Raw genomic sequence first — 24,563 nt, forward strand, 5'->3', positions numbered from 1 at the left:
GTGGAATGTATGCAATTCCTTTAGCAAATATATATTCACTGCCTACTATGCACTACCATGCCAGTGAGCAGGACAGGCAGAGGAGGCAACACGAGCAAAGAAAAGCCAGAGGAGAAGAGATAGGCAGGAGTGGGAGCTATAACTCCTCAGCAGGGCTGAGTACAGGGGACGAGTGAGGGGCTGGTGGGATGAGACTAGAGAAGGAGGCAGGGGCTTCTTGGCTCATGGTGGGCTTCCATATCAGGCTAGGAAGCATGGATTTTGTCTATCTTTGGGGGCAATGAAGATCTACTGAGGCATTTTAGACAAGGGAGTGAGGTGATAAGACTTACATTTTAGAAAGATTACTCTGATTGTTGCAGACTGGATACTGGGGGAAAAGAGACCACAGTGGATGTGAGGAGGTTAGTGCTGTGTTCCAGGTGGTAAATCATGGAGGTCTGGACACTAGGTGGCAATGGAGATGAAAAGCAGCAGGCAGATTAAAAAATATTTAGAAGACAGTCTATAGGACTTGCTAATAGATTGGATAGGGAGGGTGAGGGAGAGTGAGGAATCTTACCTCAAAACTGCTCCATGGTTCCTTTTTCCCACTCATCATTGTGCCTCTTCTTCCCAAACTTTCCATGATGCCCTCTTGAATTCACACTCCATGGTTAATAAGCTTCTCTACATTCTTTACACGCTCCATGGTAAATACATATCTCTATCTCTTTACCTCCAGTTTTAATTGAGACCAGCTCTACCCCAGGGCCCCTCTTCCTTTCCCTGTAGCTGTCCAAATGGATGGGAAGCAGTGTATCCATATTGGCATGGCTCTCACACATGTCTGTACCATTTCCCTTCCTCTTTCTATGCAGGTTAAATTCCTCCTCCTTTGGCCTCATGCAAGTGAGCCATACCATTCTTATGGCCATCATCTATCAACCCATGTCCTCTCAGTTGCTGAAATCCCTACTTCAGCTACCCAATTAGTATGGCCAAACTCTGACCCTAGTCATTATTCACAATTGCTCTACCTGTGAAGAAATTCCTCAAATTCCAACATCCCACTTGTGACCACAACCTCTTATTCTGGTCCTTCTGCCTCTCTCACAATTTCTTTCTCGTGCTTCTGCTGTTTTTTATAGAGATGTTTGGTCCCTTTATTATCTCCCAGTCCTCCATTCCCTAAAAGCCAGTCTTTTTCTATCCAAATTGAATATCAATGTTGATCATCTGAACAAAACTTTCTTAAAATTACTTTTATTTCTCTGTCCTCTTTAACTTCTATTTAATCTAGCCATAAAAAAGAAAAGAACAACAAAAAACAACTTTTTAGGTCAGAGAAAGAGTGAGAACTTTGGAGTCAGGCATGTCTGAATTCCAGGCCTAGCTAGGCCACTTAATAAGTCTGTACATTTGAGAAACAGCATCTCTGAGCTTTGTGTGTGGTATTTATGTGTATATGCATAGGTATATGCAAAAGAGGAATGTGTAACGTATCAATCACTGTTCAATAAGGATACAGAAATCACTCTAGATATTCCACATAGAGAAGGATTTAATGCAAATAATTTGTTACAAAGTGGTGGGAAAGGTCTGGAGAAGCATAAGAGGGAAAGCAGGGTTACCCAGAAATCAGGAAACCACCACTAATCTCCAGCTAGAGGAGCAAAAGGGAGAAAAGGTATTGCCCAAAGATCAGGGAGCTGGAACCTACAAATCTGCACTAGCTGCTGATGCGACTGGAGTTTGTACTGCTGACGCGACTGGAGCCGCCCCCACTTCTGCTAGGCAGGAACCACTGCTGCTGACGTTGCCAGAGGCACTGCCAAAGGCAGAAGGGCTTCTCCCTTTCTCCCACCTTTTCTGCCAGGGTTCCCACTGGCAGAAACTAACTGGAGTGAAGTGACAAAGGAATCTGAGAAACGTGGTTTTCAGCTTTCCATTCCCATTGGTGCAGGGGAGATTCCAGAAGAGTGGATGTGGGGATAAGTACCAACAGGCAACATCTGCCACATGTATTCATCATAACTCGTGGTTGCAAGTGATAAAACCCAACTCAAAGTGGTGTAAGAAGAAAGGGAACTTATTGACTCATGTGACTTCAGGCAGAAGTTAATATAGGTGTTAAATAGATCTTATCAGGCATCTGTCTCTCTCCATCCCTTAGTTCTGCTTTCCTTGACTTGACTTCATTCTCAGGTAGGCTCAACGTTCCTGGTGGCAAGATGTCCACCAGGCTTACATTCTACTAGCACCTCTTGCCCAATAGTTACAGGAAAATTCCTGGATCTGATTTTCACTGGTTCAGATTTAGTCGTGTGCCCATCTCTGAATTGATCACCTTGACCTGATCATGGGTTAGGAGCCCAACACTGAAGTGGGTTGTGGGACTGGAATGATTTGCATCTGAACCACACAGACTTAGAGTGGGGAGAGGATGGGTCTTCAAAGAAAACTGACGTGCTGTTACCAATAAAAGGGGGAATGGATTCTGTGCAGATAACAACAAAGGTAACAACAACATGCCCATGACAGGATAATACTTCTCTTGTAAAGTTTTTCTTGTTCTCCATCCAACCCTCCTCCCCTTCTTCAGCTAAAGACTTTGAAAATATTTATATCACTAGGCACAAAATACCTCAACCTCTTGTCTGCTCCTATCTTATTAATTACCCTACATACACCCTGCAGACTCTAAAATTAAGGCCTCCAATTCTTCCACATGAGCCCTTGATCCCACCTCCTCTCATCATCTCCAGGACCTCGCCACATTTCGCATCTTCCTTTCTCTTTACTTTCAAATTCATCTTCTCTACTGTATCTTTTTGTAGTTTATACTTACGTCCAAGTCTCCATAATCTCAAAAAAAAATTTAAAAAAAACCCAGAATCTTTAACTTCATATCACTTTTCAGCTACTGTCCATTCTTTCTTCCAAATTTCCCAAAAGAAGGTTCTGCGCTCACTTATTCTCCTTCCTCATCTTCATTTGCTCAATTCATTGCATTGTGGCTTCTGCCTCCATTTTCTGCTGATATAGATTGTATCCTGGGGATCCATAACCTCCATGTTGCCAAATTCAAAGGATACTTTCTTGCCTTGACCTCATTAGAAATCTTTGCTGCATTTGATGCTGTGGACCGCTTCTTCCTCCTTGAAAGTCTTTCCTCCTTTGGATTTCTTCCATGACATTACTCTCTCCTGATTCTTCTCTTACTCTCTGTTTCTTCTCAGCTCTCTTCTTGACCTTATTCTCCTCTGTGGGCTCCCCAAATGCTGGCGTTCCCAGAGTTCAGTCCTTAGTCCTTTTCTCTTTTCACCCTATAACACTCTTCCTGGGAATGAACTACAATAGTCCTCTTGAAGAAGAGCATTGAGGAAGTCCTTGCCAGGGCTAGCATCTGACTTAATGAATTCCATTCTCTATATTATGTGGGAAGATTTTACTCCTTATAGATTTTCCAAACGATAACAACCACCCAGAAGAAAGAAAGTGTATTAGATCAAGAAAAATTACAATATCAAAGCAATACTTACATGTAGTGGTAGAAAAGGCTGCCTTTGCTCCATTAAGTGTCTTTGTTGCAAATAGAGACGAAAGCTCTATTCTTCTCAAGGCAACTGGGGTACCAACTGCCTGGTTATGCTGATTGGCTGGTCTATTAAACCAAACAGCATAAAGCCAGTACTCTTGGTAAGTGACTCTGGATTGATTTGTTTCTACTTCAAGTTTTTCCTGCTGGGTCCAAGGTAATAATTTTAAAAGTTTGCTGCCTCAGAGGGACCCACGTTGGTCAGAACCACACACAGTCCCTGAGGCGATTCATAGGCTATTGGTTGCTCCTAGACCATGGAGAGCATCAGAAGGGGGAAGAGATATAATAGAGGAAGGATGGATGGAGAGCACAGGTCGACTCCCCATTAATCAGGAGGCTCTGCAGACCTAGGAGGAGATCAGGGATTTGGGAAGACTGTGTATGGGTCAAACTGCACTGTGTGTGAACTGTACATTTTCCTTTTTGCATTCTAGCTAATTAGACTCCTCTCCCCACCCTCATCATCCTATCTGTGTGCCTCTGGTTACCTGAAAATATGTCCCTGGATATTGCAGCCATCTTACTCAATGGGGTTGGGAAGACAAGTATTCTGGGGGCTGTTTGTCAATGGGTGATATTTCTAGATTTTTTTCATTTTCTTCAGCAGAATACCTGGAAGCCATCCTTTTCTTCATAATTCCACAGCCAATCGATCAATTGACCACTAATTTCTGTGAATTCTAACTCCTGAATATTTACTAAACCGGTGCAATTTTCTCCATCCCTACTCTCACCACTATAGTCATCTCCCACCTAGACTACATCAGTTGCTTCCTAACTGGTCCCCACACTGCCAATTTTCCTCTCCTCCTGTCTATTCTCTACTAAGCAGCCAGAAGTGATTTTCTAAAATGCAAGGGTGAACATGCCATTGCCCTGCCTCAAACCCTTTGATAATTTTCCATTGTCCTTAAAATAAAGTCCAAAACCCTTAGCTTGACATACAAGGTCCTCCTTGATTTGGCACCTATCCACCTTTCCAGCTCTTCTTATGCCATTCTTCTCCATCCACATACCCATACTGGCCTTTTTTTGTGTTTCTCCTTTGACTTGGAATAATTTTTTCTTTTCTTGGCTGACCTCTGTCTCCTTCATCGCTTCCCTTCACGTATGTGCCACTTCCCTATGAAAGCCTTCCCAAACCTTCCCAGGCCAAATTTAGTCCACCCACACAGCACCCTGCACATCTCCTTCAAGATACTCATCACATTTCTAATTATACATTACATGTCTCTTTCCCCTGTTATTCAAGCTTCATGGAGGCAGGGACTGAATCTTGTTTATTTACATATTCCTAGCACCAAGGACAGTGCCTCACACCTAATAATTCTTTATTGAAAGAGAATGAATGAATGAGGACACCTTTCTTCTTCTGGCTAACACTTACTTATCTTTCAAGGACCAAGGTCAGTTGTTATTTCCTCCAGGTTGGGTGACAGTCCAATCTGATACATCTTTGGATCCCTAGAGCTGAGCTTGGGACCTGGTACATGGGTCATGTATCACAGACGTTTGTCAAATCAGAATAAACTCTTGGCCAGGAGTTGCTAATTGTTGAAACTGAGTGATGGGTATATGATGGTTCATTATACTGTTCTATCTCCTTTTGTATATATTTGAAATTTTCCATAATAAAAAGTTAAAACATTTATATTCATCTCTAGTTGAGTGAAAGTGTAGTCAAAGATGATCTTGAGGCCTATGGCTTGGGCAAGCCAGTAGATGGTGGTACCATTCACTGGGATGGATGAAGTGGAGCTGCATTCAGTTGTGTGTGTGCCCACACACACGCACATGTGCGAGTGTTAGGGAGGGTTCTTTTTCACCCCAGTGAAACTTCTTAGAAGGTCAATAAAGAGGATGAGATAATTTAAATTTGGACACTTTTAGTTCTAGGCACCTTAGGATATCTCCTGACAGTTGCTCAACAGCTAGCAGGTACGCTAAATTAATTAAAACCTCTGCCTTAGAGGAATGAGCCATGAGAGGGTTTCTGGATGGTAACATTCCCTCTCATCTTCCTTGATGGTCTCTGAGCTCTGATCTGACTGACCACTGGGAACTATCCCACTTTCCAGGGAGTCTGCAGTTAATATTGTGCCCCACCATACCTTCCTTAACACTTTTCATCCACCTCTTCTTCCTTCCCTCTAGTGAATTTCTACTGAGAAGCGATTTATTCTCGACATCTCGGAGGCCTCCGTTTATGTTCAGCAGCAGGCGCTGGGTGTTAGAAAACATCTGGGTTCCAATCTGATTTCACTTACTGTGACCGCAGGCAAATCACTTCACCTCTGAATCTCAGCATCTGCCTCTGAAAAATGAGGATAATAATACGCAGCTTTCCAGGGCTGATATGATATGAGGATGAACGCATGTAAGGGGTTTAACACAGAGCTCGGCACAGTGTAAGCGGTCAATAAATACGAGCTATTATTATCACCAACGCTGTGTCCTCATTGCCTCTCCACCAGGACGTCAGGGAGGGTTGCCGCAAGAGCGGAGCAGGCGGCCTCCTCGGAGCCCCTCCCCGCGCGGCCGCGGCCCCGGCACGGCCACCGCCGCTCCCGGTCCAACCTCGTCGGTGCTTCGCCCCGTAGGGGTGCAGGGCCAAGGCCCTGCGGGGCGCGGGGTGAGTCCGTGGCCTAGTGGAGGAGGGCGGTGCCGAGCTGGGCAGGGGTCGCGGAGGCTGGGCAGCGCTCTGAGACTGGGGGAACCGGGCACAGGGATGGCGGCTGGCTGGGGGTGTTGGACCCTGGGGCTCACCGAGGCCGAGGGTCCTCTTGGGTGGGGTCCTCCGGGAAGCTGCGGCAACTGCCGCCCCCGAGGAGCTCCCACTCCGTGCCCGCGCCCGGCCCAAGATGGCGCCCCTCCCCCCGCCCCTCGCGCGCCCCCGCCGCTCCGGGCGCGGCCCCGCGGCCCGCGCGCTCCTGGGCTGGGGATGTTGTGATGGAGAAGCCGCCGCGGAGTCCAAGACCCGCAGCCTGAGCCACCTCCGCCACCTGGGCCTGGGGCCTCCCCGCGCAGGTAGGAGCCGCCGCAGCCTGGATCCAGCCACCGCGGCCAGATCCCGACCCCCAGCGGCCAGCGGACCCTGCAGCCCCTTCCCCGCGGCGGCCCAGGTCCCCCGGGCCAGGCCCGATCCCTGCGGGCGGCCCTCCCACCGCGCGGATTCCGACCGCCCTCCTGTCCCCCAGTGTAGGCTCCACCTCGGTCCTCACACCGCCTTCTCCTCGACCTTTACCTCCTGACCCTCCGGGATGAATAGGGGGAGAGTGTAGGGGACGGGAAGAGAGGGGCAGTGGAGGATGAGGGACGGGGGATGGGGGAGGGGAGGTCAAGGGCTGGCAAGGGGACGGGGCTGGGGGGGAGCAGAGGGTGAGGTAAGCAGAGGCCGCACGGATTCCTGCAGGGTCCCAGGCCTGGGATCTGTCAAGCTGCATTCTGTTGCTCTCAGCGACCGAGGGGTGTGCCCTGGGGCCAGCTATGTCCCCAGCTCAGCCAGGAGGCCTAGCGCTGGCAGGAGACTCTTTAGGAGCAGTTTTCCACCGCCAATTCAGAGGTTGTTCCGAACCTATTTTGAATCTGCCTGTGCATTTCTTGCATTCCCAGCCCCTCCAGCATAGTCCCAGCTCTCTTCACCCTTCAAAGCCAAAACCTTGTCTACGCTTGCTGTCTTCATTTCCTGACTTCCCATTCATTCTTAAAACCACTTCATTCGGTCTTCTGTCCCTGACACCCATGGAAACTGCTCAAGCCAAGGTCACCGGAGACCTCTGTGTGGCCACCTCCAGTGGACACTTTCCTGGTATCGCCTATTACCGTTCTGCAGTATTCAGTGGTGGTGTCAACTCTCCTTGAAGCATTTTCCTGGCTTCTCTCCTATGGCGTTGTCCGCTCCTTCTCAGTCTCATTTGCTCCCTCCTTCCTCTCCCTTTAGATGTTGGTGAGGCTCTTGGTTTTGCCCTGAGGTATTTTCTCTCATTCTGCACTTTCTCCTCGGGTATTTTATTCATTCTCAAGGCTTCTAATTTTTTATATGTATGTGCCGATGAGTTCCATATTTGTATATTTGGTCCAAACCTCTTTCCTGAACTGTAGTCTCCATGTCCAACTGCCCTCATGACATCCCCTTGGAAGTGCGACAGGAATTCCAAACCTACAGATCCCAAGCTGAATTGTCTTCCCTCTGTCCTCTCTCTACCCTTCTTCGAAATCCATTCTTACCTTAACTGTCATAAATGGCTACTTTCCAATCACTAACCCAAGCTGGAATTCTGGGCAATTTCTGTCCCTCACTCTCTACATCTGATGTCACCAAGTTCGGTCACATCCGCTCCCTGAATAGTTTTCAAATCCATTCATTTCATCCATCCCTACTGCTACCAGACTGAATCTGCCCCACAGCCCTTTTTGCCCTTGACTGCTCTAACAGCGGACCCTCTTGCCTACCTCCCGTTAACTACTCTCAACACAGCGTTATCCTTTAAAAAAATGCATCTATCTGATCATTTATTCATTCAACAAATATGCTCTGAACACCTGATATATACCAGGTACTGTGTTAGGCACTGAAGATATAATCATGAGCAAAATAGACCAGATCCGTGTCCCCAGGGAGCTGACAATCTAAGGAGGAAATCAGATAAGAATAAAATTACAAATGTAATAAATACCATGAAGGAAAGATGGTTGGTGCCTTGAGAACACACAGGAACACAAGGTGAACTAGTCTGGGGGACAAGGAGGGAGGGTCAAGGAAGGCTTCCCTGAGTGCATGACATTTGAACTAAGATGTAAACGATGACTAGGGGGACTAGGGGTCAGTTAGGCTGAAAGGATAGGGGAAGGAAGTTCCAGGCAGAAATCACATGCAAACGCTTTGTGGAAGGAGAGAGCATGATGTCTTCGAGGAATCAAAAGAAGGCCAGTGAGGCTGAAAAGCAGAGGGCCAAGCTGTAAAGGAAGGCAGGGGCCAGACTGAGTAGGACAGTTTTGGCATTGTTATGAATTTTGGTCTTAAGGTCTTTGTTGATGGTAGTGGGTGTGAAGAGTAGATCATGTCCAGAAACTTTTCTTGGAGAGAAAATTGTCAGTACCTGGGGCTGGATTGAATATGGGGAGTGAGAGAGAAGGTAGTGTCAAGGATGGTACCCCTACTTCTGTTTTGCACAATAGGATGGGTGGTCATAACATTCCACGAGCCAGGATCTTCAAAGAGGACCAGTTAGGGTGTGGGAGACAGAAACATGAGTGGGTGTGTTAGTTTGAGACACCCAAGTGGAGATGTTGAGGAGAAAGTTGAATGTGTATGCCTGGAGCTCAGATGAGGGGTTTGAAATGGAGATGTAAATTTGGAAATCATCAGTGTACAGGTGGTAACTGAAGCTATGGGCACGAATGAATATCTGTGTTGAATGTTGGATGAGAAAGAGAAAGGAACATAAGAACAAGCCATGAGAAGCTCCAGTGTATAGCGGCTGGTAGAGGAAGATGAGCCAGCAAAGGAGTCTAAGAAGCCACCAGACAGTAACTAGAGTGTAGGAAGAAGACCTGGAGATGTAGCATGTGGAAGCCATGATGCAAGTTGGATGAGAGGCCCATGGTGTCAAAAGCTGCTGAGAAGACAACCTAGATGAGGACAGCAGTGTCTGTTGGATTAAATGATATAGGGGCCATGTTGACCTTGTTAGGAGCTGTTACTGAGGCATGTTGGGAGTGGAAGCAGGATCCGAAAGGGTTGAGGAGTGAGTGCGAGGTGAGGAAATGACAACAGTGAGTAGAGATGAGTCTTTCAAGAAGTTTGCCTGTGCAGGGGAGAAAGAGGGCAGCAAGTGGCACTGAAGGAGTGTTGAGTCAAGAAAGATTCTGTGTTTAAGTTGGGAGATAGTGGATCCCACTGAGGAGGATTGATTATATAGAAGAAAAAATGGATAAACAGTGGTACAAAATTTCTGGAAAGGCATGAAAGGAAGGATCCAAATGTTAGGTGAAGCAGTGGGTTTTAGGAAGAAAGAGAGAAAAGGATAGGTGCTGAAGTCAGTAAGTGTGTATGTTTGAGGATGTTCCCCAACTGATGGCTTCCATTTCCTCTATGAATTAGTGGGGGATCATCCTCCGATGAGGGAGAGGTGGTGAAAGGGATGGTCCAAGGAGAGTTACATTCTTGTCTCAGCTTAAAAGTCACTTCCTCAGGCAGGTCATTGCTGATGCCTGGGCTACAGTAAGCCTCAGGTTCCTGTAGTGCCCTTTTCTTCCCCATCCTAACACTCAATCATTTATTCAATGAATAGGGAGTGCTTCTAGGTGCCAGGAACTGTTCTAGATACTGGCATTATCCTGCATTGTAACGAGTTGTTCAGTGACTGTTTCCCCACTAGACTGTGAGCTCCATTGAGAGGAACCGTTTCCTTACTATTCGTCACTCTCCCCCTTACCTAGCACAGTGCCTGGAATCTAGTAAGCTGTCAGGTTAGAAGACCCTTGACCTTGAGCAGGACTTACTCCCCACCCGTGTGGTCTGATATCAACTCCAGGCTTAGTGGCCACTCTTTTATTTTCTTCCCTGAGGACCCCATCCAGCTCCCTGCCTTGAGCCAGAATCCATTTGGCTCTTTCTGTCCTTTGAGAGGCTCCTGGTGTGCGTAACCCCAATGAGAGAGGAGAGATTGGGTCATGCCCCTTTTTGAAGATGTGGAGCAGCTGGTCATCCTTTGACTTCGAAAACTGAGGTGATGGTGACCATATTGCCTTGAGCTAGGTGCTCGGGCTTCAGCAGTCACTCCCAACAGAACTTTCCTCATTCTTCCCCAGCGCTTTCTGCCCTGGTGATCAGATGGACAGGGCTGCCCTGAAGTTGACCTGACTCTTTGCTGTCCCAGATTCACTGTGCATGTGCCCTTCCCAGAACACAATTCCAAGTGCTGAGGAGGTTGGTCCCAGCCTGACCTGAGAAACCTGGCTCTCTACACCACTACTTCAGAGAAGAGCTTGTCTGATCCTCTGATCTTGGCAGAGTCACGGGGTCCTTCACCTTTTAAAACTTAAGAGATGCCACTGTTGAACAGCCTTCAACCCAAGATGTTGGTTTAAGCTAACTCCTTCCCTCCATTTTTCCCTAGATCTCAGCCCTCACCTGTCTGAGACCCCTGTCCCATCTTACTTCTTTCTCAGGGAGCCTTCATCATTCTCCAGCACTCTCCCTAATGTTCCCATTGTCCATCCCCAGCCCATGGGGCCACATAATCCTTTCCTAGTGTCTATTCCAAACTAGTTCTGAGTTTCCTGGTTCCTGGTTCCTCTCACCCCTCCGTCCTTCCTTTCCTTCCACACCAAGGGTCCACTCAGTGGCAGATGCACAGCACACTCTCCTTGGTAATAGGAATGTAAGGTTGAATAAGACATGGTCTGAGGTGTTCTGATAGAATGTGGTACTGGGTATCATGAGACATAAAGGAGGGAATGGTCACTTGAGGATAGGGAGAGAGGGCTGAATAGGAAAGACTTACTGTTTAGGAGCTGTGACTGCTGAGCCAAGTTTTGAAACGTGAGCAGAGGTTCTCACAAGAGGAGACAGGATTCCAAGTAGAGGGAGCAGGCAAACAAAGAGCTGGAGCTGTGAGTATGTGACATTTTTTGGACCCACCAAACTGCATGTGGCTAGAGTGTAAGGTATGAAGGAGGCAGGGAGTGGGAGGAGGTCCGGGAGGTCATGGGGATTGGCTCAGGAGGCTCTTGGGTGTTCTGCTAATGAGCTCAGATGTTATCCTAAAGGCAGCAGTGAGCCATGTAATTTTTTGAACTGGGGAGTGACACAATCCGGTTTCCATTTTTGGAAGATTACTGTGGTTCTGGGTAGAGGCAAAGCTGTCTATTTTTTCTCATTTATTCAAGTGACCATGAGTTTTCTCATTGCCCAGTGGAGCCACATCGAGCAGGCCAACAGTTACATGTGAGGCAGACACACAGACGGGAGCCTGTTTTCATTTATTTCATAGATGTATGCATAGCTTTGTGCTAAGGTCTGAGAAGCTAGAAATGACAGAAAGGTGAGCTATGGCTTCTGCCTCAGGACCGTGCACTGCGCCTGAGAGATGGAAACACACCTTGCTCAGCAGCCTAAAACACCTCACTGCACCCTGTGCTTGGTGCTGAGAGCTACACTGAAGCGGCAGAGAGAACTGGGGCGGAGGGCAGGGAGAGAATGAACTTCCTAGTGGGGAACTGGGAGGTAGAGAACTCTCAGATGAGAAGTTGAGTCAGAGAGAAAAGTGTGTGTCGCAGGGGCCAGTCAATGGGGGAGAGTTTTGTGTTGGGGGGGAAGGTCAATAGGAAAAGAGAACTTTGGGAGTGCGTATCAGGGTAGGGGAGAGTACTGTGGGATGGGCTGTCTAAGAGGGTCAGGATGAGAGAGAATAGGGTAGTGGTTGGTTAGGAAGAACGAACTGTGAGATGGGTGGCCAGTGAGGGTCCAGGGAGGGAGTTCTTCATAGTGGGGGTCAGGGAAAGAGAGTAGCCAAGCAGTGGGAGGTCAGGGAGATGGGGAGGATAGAATGGGGCCTTGAGGGTGGGATCACTGGGCTGATGGGACTGGAAAGACAGGTAGATGGAGAAGGTGATCCACAGAGGGCTTGTGAGGAGGAAGGAGGGGGTCTGAGGGAGTGGGGGGGGGGCCTATCACTGTGGAAAAGGAGGTCCCCTCACCTAAAGGGCAGTTGGAGTTTGGTTGGGGCATCATGAGCGGTGGTTGAGACACAGTAACATGACCGAAGTATGTTTTCTGAAAATAGTAGAGGAGATGCTAAAATGGGGCCTGGAGGAGACGGGAGGGCAGATTTGTACATTAATTCAACAAATATTTATTGAGTTCCTGTTCTGTGCCAGGACTGTGTTAAGTTCTAGGCATTCTGCATTGAAGAAAAGACAAAATCCCCACCACCATGGAACTAAAATGATAGTCATGAGGAGACAATTATTAAACAAAGCAGTAATAGTAATAATAATGATAAATAGCTTGTCAGATGGTGCTGGGTGCTAGCGAAGGTTTGGGGATTGCTGAGAGGAGGCGTGGTAGCCTGCAGTTTTGAAAAGGGTATTCAGGGAAGGCCTCAGTGAGAAGGTGACATTTGGGCAAAGACTTGAAGAGCTGGAGGGTCCAGGTCAGAGGCTCCTGCAGTGACCCAGTTATGGAGCATTATAGGGGCTGGCAGAGGGACTGGTGCCCGAGGTGAGATACTTTATAGAGACAGTCACCAACATGTTTCTTCAACTGGCCAGAGGAGCTGTGGATTGGAGCTGAAGGCCCTTCCTTTGTGACCTGCCTTTCTAGGGCCATGCCCTTGAGGCCTGAGTCTGCAGCTCATTCTTTCCTGTCCTACGCTCTAGTCGGGGGTGGGCTTGGGGTCTGGTTGGACCCAGTGATTTATGAAGAGAGAAACACAACCTGGGGAGCTCATAGTGGTGGGGCTATGGCTAGCACTGTGGCAGGAGGAAGGGGGCAGTCAGTGTCCAGCATTCAGAACACATGAGCTAGTCCCACACCAGCTGTGTCCCTGGCACAGTAAGCCCCAGTCGGATGCGCTGGGGGTGGGGATGCACAGAGAGCCATTGTGTGGAGGCTCTGCTGTTGGGAGTGAGGGCAAAGCAGGGGCCAGCTGTGCTATCCCAGGAAGCTCAGGGCTGGGCATTTGGGGATGGGGTAGACTGTCGGCCTGGGCCTGGCCTGGGATGGGCATGGTGGTTGAGGGGATGGTGGTGATGGAGGACAGAAATTGAGCCCAGTTATTCTCATGGGAAAATAACTCATAGGACATGGAGCAGTGTGTGCTGGCCTGCTGAGTGTAGAGAGATGAGGAGGTATAGGGCACAGCCCTAGGGCAGAAGCAGGCTTGCTGTTATCCTGACCTGGAGGCTCAACATGGTCTCTTCTCCCCACCTGCAGGATCTGCCAAGGCCATGTCTGTTCCATCATCACTGAGCCAGTCGGCCATTAATGCCAACAGCCACGGAGGCCCTGCGCTGAGCCTACCCCTGCCCCTGCACGCTGCCCACAACCAGCTGCTCAACGCCAAGCTGCAGGCCACGGCTGTGGGACCCAAGGACCTGCGCAGTGCCATGGGGGAGGGTGGTGGGCCTGAGCCAGGCCCTGCCAATGCCAAGTGGCTAAAAGAGGGCCAGAACCAGCTCCGGCGGGCTGCCACGGCCCATCGTGATCAGAATCGCAATGTGACCTTGACCCTGGCGGAGGAGGCCAGCCAGGAGCCTGAGATGGCACCCTTGGGCCCCAAAGGCCTGATGCACCTATACTCTGAGCTGGAGCTCTCCACCCACAATGCGGCTAACCGAGGGCTCCGAGGACCCGGGTTGATCATCAGCACCCAAGAACAGGGGCCAGATGAGGGAGAGGAGAAGGCAGCAGGGGAGGCCGAGGAGGATGATGAGGAAGAGGATGAGGAGGAGGAAGAGGAGGACTTGTCTTCTCCTCCAGGGCTGCCCGAGCCCCTGGAGAGTGCAGAAGTCCCTCCTGGGCCCCAGGCCCTCACGGATGGCCCCCGAGAGCACAGCAAGAGTGCCAGCCTCCTGTTTGGCATGCGGAACAGTGCAGCCAGTGATGAGGACTCAAGCTGGGCTACCTTATCCCAGGGCAGCCCCTCCTATGGCTCCCCGGAGGACGCAGGTACCTTACGGAGCTTGACATGGGGCATGAGGGAGGGCAGGTGGGCAGAGGGCAGACCCCTCCGTATAGAGGCCAGGGCCAGCCTGAGCATGAGTCACAGCACCACAGGACTGAGGACTGACTGTCCTCAGTCCTCAGGAGACCATGCCCAGGTTTTCCTGAAGGAAACCATTCCTGCATTCAGAGAGTGCTTGCACAAGTTGATAGACCCATCCGTCATGTACACCCTGATGTGTGTGCGGACTAGAATCTGCTTATGGGGGACTTACCAGGTACTGGCCCTGTGCTCAGCATTATGGTATTTAATCCTCACAAAAATGTTGTGAGGTAGATACCATTATTATGCCCATGTTACAGATGACAAAAAGGAGTCCTGGAGAGGTTTAGTACTTTCCAAGGTCACAGACAGTGTGAGCTCACATTACAACTGAGATCTATACCAGGTCTGAGTCCAGACCCAAGATCTTGGCCCCGTGTAACCCTGCTACCGATGGGCACAGCGTGAGGAACCGAGGTGTACTTGGGCCAGGTTTTAACAGGCCAGGCATGGAGTGGGCAGCAGCACCTCCCCACAGAGGTCCATGTGGAAAGACCGGGGGATGTCATGTGCAGAGCACCATGCTGGGCATTGCAAGGATACTGTTTTGTATCCTTTGTATCAGGAATAGAATATTGACTAAAAGTTGGGAAACAAAGGAAGAATAAACACGTACTTCTTTGTGGGGAGAAGAATAGGTATTAGGATTCCAAGGATTGATCATTAAATGTGTCCCATTTAAATAAGTTGAGTCTCTACATTTGCTCATGTCACATAGAGATGCAGACAGAGCTGAGGATCAAAGAGCAGAGATAATGGGCTGTAGCCGCAAGCCGGGGAGTTCTGTGGATGAGAGTGTAAATAGAGATTAGGAAAGATTCCTCCCTCACCAGGCAGCAGGCACCGTACCCAGACCCCAAGCTGTGAAGCCTTTGCAAGGAGCAGGCAGTTCAGATGAGCCAAGGCCATCTCTCTACCCTCTCTCAAAAAATTTATGATGGACGTTTTCAAACATACACAAAAGTAGCAAGAATGGAATACAGGTGTTTACCAACTACCCAGTATTAACAATTAGCAACCCATGGCTAATCTTGCTGCATCTGTTCCCCCACCTACTCCTGGGCCCCAGCCTAGGTTATTTTGAAGCAAATACTTTCATCTGTAAATGTCTACCCATTCATTTCTAAAAGATAAAATTATTTTAAAAAATTCACAATACCATTATCATGCTTACAGAAATTCAAGAATAATTCCTTAATATCATGAAATATCCAGCCAATGTTTACATGTCCCCAATTGTCTAATGAATGTCCTCTCCCCCTTTTAAAAAGTTTTGATTATTTAAATCAGTATCCAAATGGGTCCAGACCTTTTGATGGTTGATGTCTCTTAAAGTTTCTTTTAATCTCCACATTATCCTTCCATCTCTCTTTATTTTTGCTTGTAGTTTTTTTTGTTTTGTTTTTTAAGTGAAGACACTGTATTGTTTGTCCTGGGTTTTCCATGGTCTGGATTTTCAGACTCTCTTCTTGTGTGCGTGTTGAACTTAGTCCTCTTCCCCTGGATTTCCCGTAAATTAGTAGTGAGTTCCAGAGTCTGATCAGATTCAGACTTGAGAGTTTTCTGTATTTGTTTTCACAAGAACACTTCTGACGTGGTGTTGAGTACTAGCAAAGGCAGTGTCTGATTGTCTCTCTTTTTTGTGATGTTAGTGGCCTTCGATGGTCATTGCCTGGACCCCCTTTAGAGGGAACAGCTGCTACTCCACTCCAGCTGGTTATTTATAGGATTGGGTGGGGGAAAATGTAGTTTCAGTGGAGCCAGTTCATGTAACTTTTTAAGAGAAACTGAAAACTAGATATTGATGTGAAATATCGCAATTTCTTAATGTTAGCAACCAATTCTATTTTTAAAAAAGCACTGTGCAGGCCACACAAAATCTATCTGAGGCTTGCACCAGTTTGCAGATTGCTAGTTTGCAATCTCTGCCTTAGGGAGTGTGAGTCAGAAGCCCAGTAAATGGAGGGCCTGGTTGCTCAGAGGCTCCTGGGGTGGTGTGTTGGCCGCACCTCTGAACCTTCTGGGAGTAGGAGGGTAGAACTGCTGGAGAACTGGGAAGGGTATGCTGGGCATGGGCAGTGACCTCAGCAAGGGCATTGGCATGGCAAGAGGATGGTCAAGGATCACTCTCTGCTGGAGGCTATGGAAAGTGAGGCTACCCCAGGGAAGGGCTGAGTCACTGCTTACTCTTTTGTGATTGTGTTGTTATGACCATGAAGGCCACAGAGGAGATCTGGGCTCCTGAAGGAATGGGGTCGAATTGGGCACAAATTATTTTCTCCTCCCCACCCCGGGGTCTCCACAAAGTTGTTGGTTGAATGAATAAAAGTGCGTGAATGAATGAATGAACGGATGAGTGAGTGAGTGATGAATGAATGAATTTTACTACTTGTGTTGGGTTCATACTCAGTGCCAGGCCTTGTCCTAAATGCTGGGAATGCACACTACAGGGGACAGATGTTCCTGCCCTCATGGCACTCACAGTCTAGTGGGGAGACAGAGAAATAGGCAGTTATAATCAGCATGGTGAGCACTGGGATGGCACCAAACCCTACCTGTGTGCTTGCTAAGGGACAGGGAGTGGGTCAGTTTGGAGAAGTGACCTTTACGCTGATGCCTGAAGGAGGAATGGGTGACAGTGAGGTGACAATCAAGGGGAGGAAGGCTGGGCTCAGAGAGGAGGAGGGGCAAGTCGCAGGCAGAGAGAGAGAGAAGGGGGTGAGGGTCGTCAGAGACAAGGCTGACAGGCTGAGGGTTAGGGGCTCCAAACAGCACTCAAACCTTGTGGGGGAATTGGGATTCTATCCTGAAGGCAAGGAGAAAACAATTAGGAGTATTAAACTGGAGAGTAACTTCTTTAGTTTAGCATTTCAGAACAATTGTCTGGGCTGTAGTGTGCAGCCCAGATTGGAGGAGATTAGACTGGAACAGGGAGACCATTTGTGAGGCTGTTGCAAAGATCCAGGTAAAAAATACCAGTAGTCTAGACTGCAGTAGTGATGTGGGGGTGTAAAAGAGGGGAGAGCGTTATGTGATTCACTGATTCCTGAGCAAATCACTGTATCTGGCTCAGCCACAAAGGCATGCATGGACGAATCAATGAATGAATGATACCTGAACCTTTGAATTCATGTGTGAGTGCCTGCATGAATCGATGCAAGAGGGAAGGTGTACATTCCTGAATAAGTGCATGCGTGTAGAAGCCAAGGCCCAGGTAGGATTGTGCTTGGAGGAGATGTGCCAAGCTCCAGAAGGGCCTCCCAGATGGTCACGGGAGGAGAGCGGTCCCTCCAGGACAGATCAGAAGGACGAAACTCTTTGAGGCAGGAAGGTACAGGCTGACAGGGAAGGCAGATGGATTAATGTGTGTGACTCAGTCAGAAGATGGTAAATTGGTCCCCAGATTCAAAAGGTGTATGACTTTCATGGAGAAAGGTGTGGCTGTGGAGGGCATGGCTGCCCTGGGCACTGATGTTCCTGGAAGGTTTGGTGGGAGAGCCCTGAAGGCGATGGAGAGTCTCTGGGGAAGAGCAGGCATTCACATTCCCTAGGGCCTGAGGTGAGGGAAGGATGGAGGGAGAAGAGGTGGTATTGGCTATCTCGAAGACTGGATCAGCAAGAAGACCCCGCTCTGTGGGCCCGCCTCATTTGAAAGCTGAGGGTGCTGGGGCACCTTGTACAGATAACTCTCACATCAGGTGTGCAGCCACCTTTGTGTAACCACGCCCACTCCCAGCCCTTGTGTGTTTGGTTGCCCAGCAGCCTGGGTCTGGGGACTGCCTGTCCCTCTGCTGCCTCTTGGACCAGTCAGGATTCCTGGTTTCCTTGGTAACGGGAAGCACGTCAGCAGTCTGGGCGCTCCCAGCCGGTCCTGGTGCTGCGGTTGCCGAGGAGACGCTGCAGCCTAGCTGGGCCCTGGCAGGTGAGGGGGGTTGGTGCTGGGAAGCCCCAAGCCCAGCCTCAAGCTTGCTGGGGCCCATGCCCTCAAGGCCCACTTTCAAGCTCAAACTGTTGGGCAGGTTCTGGGCAGGAGAGGGATCCCTGGGAGCCTTGAAGCCACACCCTGTTTGTACTGAGAGTTCTAGGCTTTGCAGGGCCCCAGGTGGCTAGAGTATTCCCAAGGGGCTGAGCCTTCTGGTGTCCCCAAGACCGGGCTTCACTGTGGTGGTGAGGTGACCGCTTCGGGGTGGAATGGAAATTCAGGATTGGGGGAGGGGAGTCAGGATTAGAAAGAAGAGATGTGAGCAAGAAGGGCTGGGGTCTCATGAACCCCTACCGGTTCCCCACCCCAAGGAGGTGCCCACCTGTGGTGGTCCTGGCCCCTCCCTAGTGAGCTCCAGGCGGAGGAGGATCTTGCCTGGCAGACGCTCTGCCCTGGTGAGAAGGGGGCGGGATGAGCTTTTCTCTGCAGCCCAGCACCAGGCTGTGAGCCCAGCTGGCTGGGCTGGAGGGGCTGTGAGGAGGGAGGGCGGAGGCAGGAGGGGCTAGGAACGAGCGCCATGTTCTCCCAGGACTTTTTCCTGGCCATCATCCTGCAGGACAGCAGTCCAGGTGAGGGGCAGCACAGGGCTGGGCATGATGTGGGGCGGGGCTGGCAGGGTGTGCAGAGGCAGGGAAGGCGTGAGCTGAGCTACAGGGCTGGAGTGGTGTGGCTCTGTCGGAGGGAGGAGGGATGTCTGTCACAGGAACACCACACGTATGCATGTGCATGAAATGTTTGCCTGCATCTGTATGCATCTGTCGGGGTGTGAGTGTCTGGTGCCTGCACACATGTGGCAGAGGCTGATGTATGTTGTGTGTCTGAGTGTGCATTCACTATATGTGGTACCCACACATGTGTTGGGGGTCATTGTGGCTGTGGTCTCTGCACACATGTGTGGTGGGGGCTGGTCTATATAGTGGTGTGTGTACACTTCTATGTATGGTGTCTGCATTAGTGTATGGCTGGGGTTGGTGTATGGGTCTTTGCCCCTGCACATGTGTGTGCACCTGTATGTGACACCTGCCATCTGTGCTGGTATTTTCTGTGTGTGCACACCCTTGTGTTTGTGGTGTCTGCACAGGTGTGTAGTAGGGCTTGTATATGTTGTGTGGGTTGTGTGCACATGTGTGTGTACAGGAGCTGGTAAGTGTGTGCACCTGAGATATGGATATGTATGACAGGAGGTCAACTGGGGTCACCCAACCTCCCTCCCTTCTTTCCTTCCTCTCTGCCTTCCTCCTTTGCTCTGTGTAACCACATTAGCCAGGAGCAGGGCCCAGGAGGAGACCTGAGCCATGTTCCCTGCCGATGGGCCCCATGTTGTGACTCCAGACTGCAGGCTCTGGGAGGAAGCAGGAGCTTTGTTGTGCTGGGGCCCTTCCCCCACTCCTTCCTCTCCACCATGGGGTCTTGGGAGAGAGCTAGGCGTAAGTACCCGCTGTCTGCTTGTTGAGTGGGCAGACCCTCACCAAGCCCCCAACCTGGCAGATTCCTTCTGGAACCCCAACGCCTTCGAGACGGATTCCGACCTGCCGGCTGGATGGATGAGGGTCCAGGACACCTCAGGGACCTACTACTGGCATATCCCAACGGGGACCACCCAGTGGGAGCCCCCGGGCCGGGCGTCCCCCTCACAGGAGAGCAGCCCCCGAGAGGAGTCCCAGGTGAGGCTCACGGGCCTGTTGTTTTTTGGCTGGGGGCGGAGGGGTATTTGCTGCTGGAGCAAGATGAGCCCCCACTCCTTATTCAATCCCTCCTCCTAGATAACCTGGACAGGCTTTGCTCACAGAGAAGGCTTTGAGGATGGAGAATTTTGGAAGGTGAGTGAGGGGACCTGCTTCACAATGGGGACGCTGGGGAAGGGACCTCATATTGATCCTGATTCCTCTCTCCCCTTCTCAAGGATGAACCCAGTGAAGAGGCCCCAATGGATTTGGGACTGAAAGACCCTGAGGAGGGACCCTTACCTTTCCCGGCTCAGAGCCTCAGGTAAGTGGGAAGGCACAACACAGTGGGTTGGCAGTGGGGTGGATCTATCCGGAAGGGGCCTTGGGACAGCTCCATGTATGGGGGCCCTGTTCCAAGTGTTATCATCTGTCTCCAGCCCAGAACCATTGCCCCAAGAGGAGGAGAAGTTGCCTCTGAGGAATATCAACCCAGGGACCAAGGTTTGTTCAAGAGCAACACCCAGTCCCCAGACTAGGGCCCCTCTGTGCAGGAGAGCTCCTTATGTTATGTTCTGGGAGGCACCTCTGGTCTCAGTACAGCTCCCTGGGTCCTGATTTGGGAGTTCTTTCTGTCTCAGCAAATCCCCTGTGTCCTGTGCTGGAGGCTCCTCCAGTTTTAGCTCAGACCCTCTACCTCCCACCCCTCTTCTGTGTCTGGCAGTGTTTCGCCGTGCGCTCTTTAGGCTGGGTGGAGATGACCGAGGAGGAGCTGGCCCCTGGACGCAGCAGCGTGGCAGTCAACAATTGCATCCGTCAGCTCTCCTACCACAAAAACAATCTGCACGACCCCATGTCTGGGGGTTGGGGGGAGGTGAGGGCCCAAGCCAGCAGGGTGGGCAGGGTGGTGCAGTGGAAAAGGGAACTGTGACAGATGGGAGAACTGAGCTGCCCAAGCGAGAGCTGGTGAAGGAGGGTGTAGACCCATCCCAAGTGACAGGCCTATTGAGATGGATGTATGACCCCAGGTTGGACCCTTGGGAGAGCTTACCTCTGCTGAGCTGGAGGTGGTGGAGATCAGCCACCTTCCCTGCTGGGGCCCCACTGAGTGCCTGCTTCCTGGGCCTGCAGGGAAAAGATCTGCTGCTACAGCTCGAGGACGAGACACTAAAGCTGGTGGAACCGCAGAGTCAGGCCCTGCTGCACGCCCAGCCCATCGTCAGCATTCGTGTGTGGGGCGTCGGGCGGGACAGTGGAAGGTGGGAGCAGGGCCTGGGATCCCAGGGTGGGGGCTCATCCAGCAGTCAGAGTGGGCCCTCCTCCCTAACTCTGTTCTTTGCCTCTCTTGTGCTGCCGGACCCAGAGAGAGGTACTTTGCCTATTTACCTTGACTGTTCCTCCTCCCACCCCTGGACTGGATGCCTTGAAGCCCCCAAGTTGCCCTATTCTGCCCTGCCCCTTCCTGCCCGCTCTGCTCATCCACTCTCCCCAACCTCGGCACGCTTGCCTGCCTACCCTCCAGCCAGAAGGCAGTCCCCACAGGACACCATCCTGAGGACAGAAACCCTGGAGGAGCTGTGATGGACAGGGAGGGCATGGGTGGGGTGGGGATGAGGCTCAGCACTGGATGGCACTGAGAGACACTGAGGTGCCCCTCCCCCAACAGGGACTTTGCCTACGTAGCTCGCGATAAGCTGACCCAGATGCTCAAGTGCCACGTGTTTCGCTGTGAGGCACCCGCCAAGAACATCGCCACCAGCCTGCATGAGATCTGCTCTAAGGCACGGCCCCCTCCACTCCTTGGACTAGCTGCCACCTTTGCTCTACAAGGATGTGGGTGGGGTCACTGAGTGGGAGTAGGGGGCCCCAGGGCAAGGAAGCCCCTAACAGACTCTCCCTCGCTCCTTTCCTCTGCTCTTTCCTTCCTCAGATCATGGCTGAACGGCGCAGTGCCCGCTGCTTGGTAAATGGACTCTCCCTGGACCACTCTAAACTTGTGGATGTCCCTTTCCAAGGTCAGTGTCTTACCCCGCCAGGTCCAGCTCAGCTTTGTTGGCAAAGGCGGGGTGACCCAAGAAGAGATGTGAGCCACTGGACAGACATGATAGAAAAATGGACACATGGAGACTAAATTCTTTGGATCAAATAAGTGGATGGACTTCGGTTAAAGGGAGGCAGGGGGAGGGGTGGAAGTAGGGCTTAGCTGGGTGTATGTCCAGCTTATGTCCTGGTGGTGGGGACCGGGAGTAAGCAAGATCTGCCACCACGATTGATCCTCCTCTTCTTTCCTACAGTTGAATTCCCAGCGCCTAAGAATGAGTTGGCACAAAAGTTCCAAGTCTATTACCTGGGGAATGTGCCTGTTGCTAAACCTGTTGGTATGTGTGTCCTTCTTCACCCAGGGACCACCACCTTGATCCCAAAGCTCTGCCCGCACCCTCTGTTTCCCACTGCCTCTTCTACCAGACCTTCCTCATGCTTGGTGTCACCTGCCTTCAAAATGCATCCCACCCCCTGTACCTCTGTCCCAGCTGCACTCCGTGTTCCGCCTGTAGCAGCAGTCGGCATGCCTTCACTGAGCATCAGCCACATGACTGGTGCTGAACCAGGCACAGAGAGAGACCCCACTCTTGCATCTCATGGAAGAGCTTTAGTTGGGTTAGGAGGCAGGTCTTAGATGACTGGAGACACCAGGCAGCAGCCTAGAGCTGGGTTTGGCATTACAGCACCAGCTATGGGCTGTGAGTGTCTAAAGAGGAAGTGATAAGCATTATCGTCACATACTTTAGTGTCTGTAAAGTACTTGCTTATGTATTATGTCATTTAATCTTTGATGATCCTCTGAGGTTGGGATTATGATAATACCCATTTTATAGATAAGGAAGCTGAGGTTAGAGACTATCTGGTTCACTCATATTTTCAATGCTTTCACAGCGCCTGTTATTTATTTGTTCATTCACTTAACAAATACCTTTGAAGCCTACCATGTGTCAGGTCCTGTGAGAATAATGACCATAGTCATGCTTTCATGGAGGTTATAGTAGAAAAAATAGGAATTAATCAAATAATCGCACAAGTAAATGTGTAATTACAAATTGAGTCATTCATTGACAGAAAGTAGCAAGGTGCTATGAAACTACATAACAGAGGAATTTCTTTTAGTCTAGGGAGTCAGAAAAGGCTTCCTTGAGAAAGCGACATTTGAATTGAGATCAAAAAATGAATAGGAGCTAATATGGTAAAGTGGGATGAAGATAGGAGTAAGGCAGAGAAAGATCATTCCAGGCAGAGTGAACAGTGTGTGCGAGGACCCGTAGTGGAAGGCACTTTGATACTTCAAAGGCATTGAGAGAAGGCCAGTGGTGCCAGATGAGGCTGGGAGCTGGGCAGTGGTCAGACCCTGTGGGACCTCGCAGGCCGCATTAACGATTTGGTCTTCATCCTAGAAGCAGCAAGGAACTATTGAGGAGTTTTTGGGAGAGCACTTGGCCTAATCAGATTTGAGTTTTGAAAAGCTCCCTTTGGTGATACCATGGAGAAAGATGTTCAGTGGGTGGAGGTGGGCATAAGGAACTCAACTAGGAGAATCTTGCAGTAGTTGTGGCCAGTAATGAGAGTATCTTGGACTATGGTAGAGCTGAAGAGGAGTCTGTAGATTCAAGACATTTAGACAATTAGAATCAACAAGGCTTGGTGGACTGAGTGAATGTGAGGGGCAGAGGCATTAAGGCTGACTCCTGGCCCCTGGCTTTTGGAACTAACAGGATAGTGGTGCTGTTCTCTGAAGGTAGCACTGGAAGAAGCCAGTTTTGGTGTGGAAATTTGAGGTCAGTTTCAGACATGCTGAGTTTGATGTGCCTTGGGGAAGCAGAATAGCAAACAGGTTGGCAGCTGAATTCACAGAGGAAAGGTCTGGGCTGGAGATACAGGTGTGGGCATCACCGGATTACAGAGGTAATCAAAGCCATGAGTGTGGAGAAGTGGGCAGCCTGCAGTGAGAAGGGAAATGAGGCTAGGCCTGCCTTGAGGTCCTCTAACATTTAATGGACAGTGGAGGAGGATGAAACTGCCAAGGATAGTGACAGCAGGAGAGAGGTCGGAGGAAAAAAGACTGCTTCAAGAAGTGGTTGGGTGCCATGTCAAAGGATGCTTAGGAAGAACTAACAATATTTGGTGAATGGATAAACAAACAAATGAAAGAATGAATGAGAACCCTCATGTGACATAGCCGGGAGTTGTAGACCTAGGACTCAGACCCTGGTCATCTTCAATGCTCTGCTTTTCCCCTCAAACCATGCTGACTCTAATGACATTCAATGAGGGAACCCTTCTTATAAAGGCTGGGGATTGAGCTGGGGTTTGAAGAAAGGCTGGGGTTTGCAGAGAGAAGAGTGGGTATTCCAGTTGGATTCAGTGGCACTGCCACAGATGTGGAGCCAGAGGTGGGAAAATCATGTTCAGGGAGCAGGGAGGCGGCTTGGCTCACCCCTTTACCTTTGCTCTCATTTCCTCCTCCCTCTCAGCTTCTAAACCCTTGTTTCTCTTCCAGTTCCCTCCTCCTC

The 24,563-nt window shown here is 50.1% G+C and overlaps 1 protein-coding gene across 5 annotated transcripts in view; it reads left to right on the plus strand.

Moving 5' to 3' along the window:
• Nucleotides 1-24,563, plus strand: part of APBB1 (amyloid beta precursor protein binding family B member 1) — a 30,151-nt gene that overhangs the window by 1,990 nt on the left and 3,598 nt on the right. The window contains exons 2-12 of one of the 5 annotated variants that reach the window (XM_046637491.1): nucleotides 6,058-6,215; nucleotides 13,524-14,258; nucleotides 19,826-20,001; nucleotides 20,101-20,157; nucleotides 20,241-20,326; nucleotides 20,442-20,505; nucleotides 20,726-20,875; nucleotides 21,133-21,260; nucleotides 21,668-21,782; nucleotides 21,932-22,016; nucleotides 22,296-22,379. In XM_046637491.1, coding sequence (XP_046493447.1) covers nucleotides 13,538-14,258; nucleotides 19,826-20,001; nucleotides 20,101-20,157; nucleotides 20,241-20,326; nucleotides 20,442-20,505; nucleotides 20,726-20,875; nucleotides 21,133-21,260; nucleotides 21,668-21,782; nucleotides 21,932-22,016; nucleotides 22,296-22,379 — 1,666 coding nt within the window. In that variant the 5' untranslated portion in view covers nucleotides 6,058-6,215; nucleotides 13,524-13,537. Of the gene's footprint in view, nucleotides 1-6,057; nucleotides 6,216-6,255; nucleotides 6,611-13,523; nucleotides 14,259-19,825; nucleotides 20,002-20,100; nucleotides 20,158-20,240; nucleotides 20,327-20,441; nucleotides 20,506-20,725; nucleotides 20,876-21,132; nucleotides 21,261-21,667; nucleotides 21,783-21,931; nucleotides 22,017-22,295; nucleotides 22,380-24,563 lie in introns of those variants that run through there. The other 4 variants (XM_046637493.1, XM_046637489.1, XM_046637492.1 and 1 more) reach the window with 4 other exon arrangements.

Source organism: Equus quagga, chromosome 14 (genome assembly GCF_021613505.1).
Source record: "Equus quagga isolate Etosha38 chromosome 14, UCLA_HA_Equagga_1.0, whole genome shotgun sequence".
Taxonomy (NCBI): domain Eukaryota; kingdom Metazoa; phylum Chordata; class Mammalia; order Perissodactyla; family Equidae; genus Equus; species Equus quagga.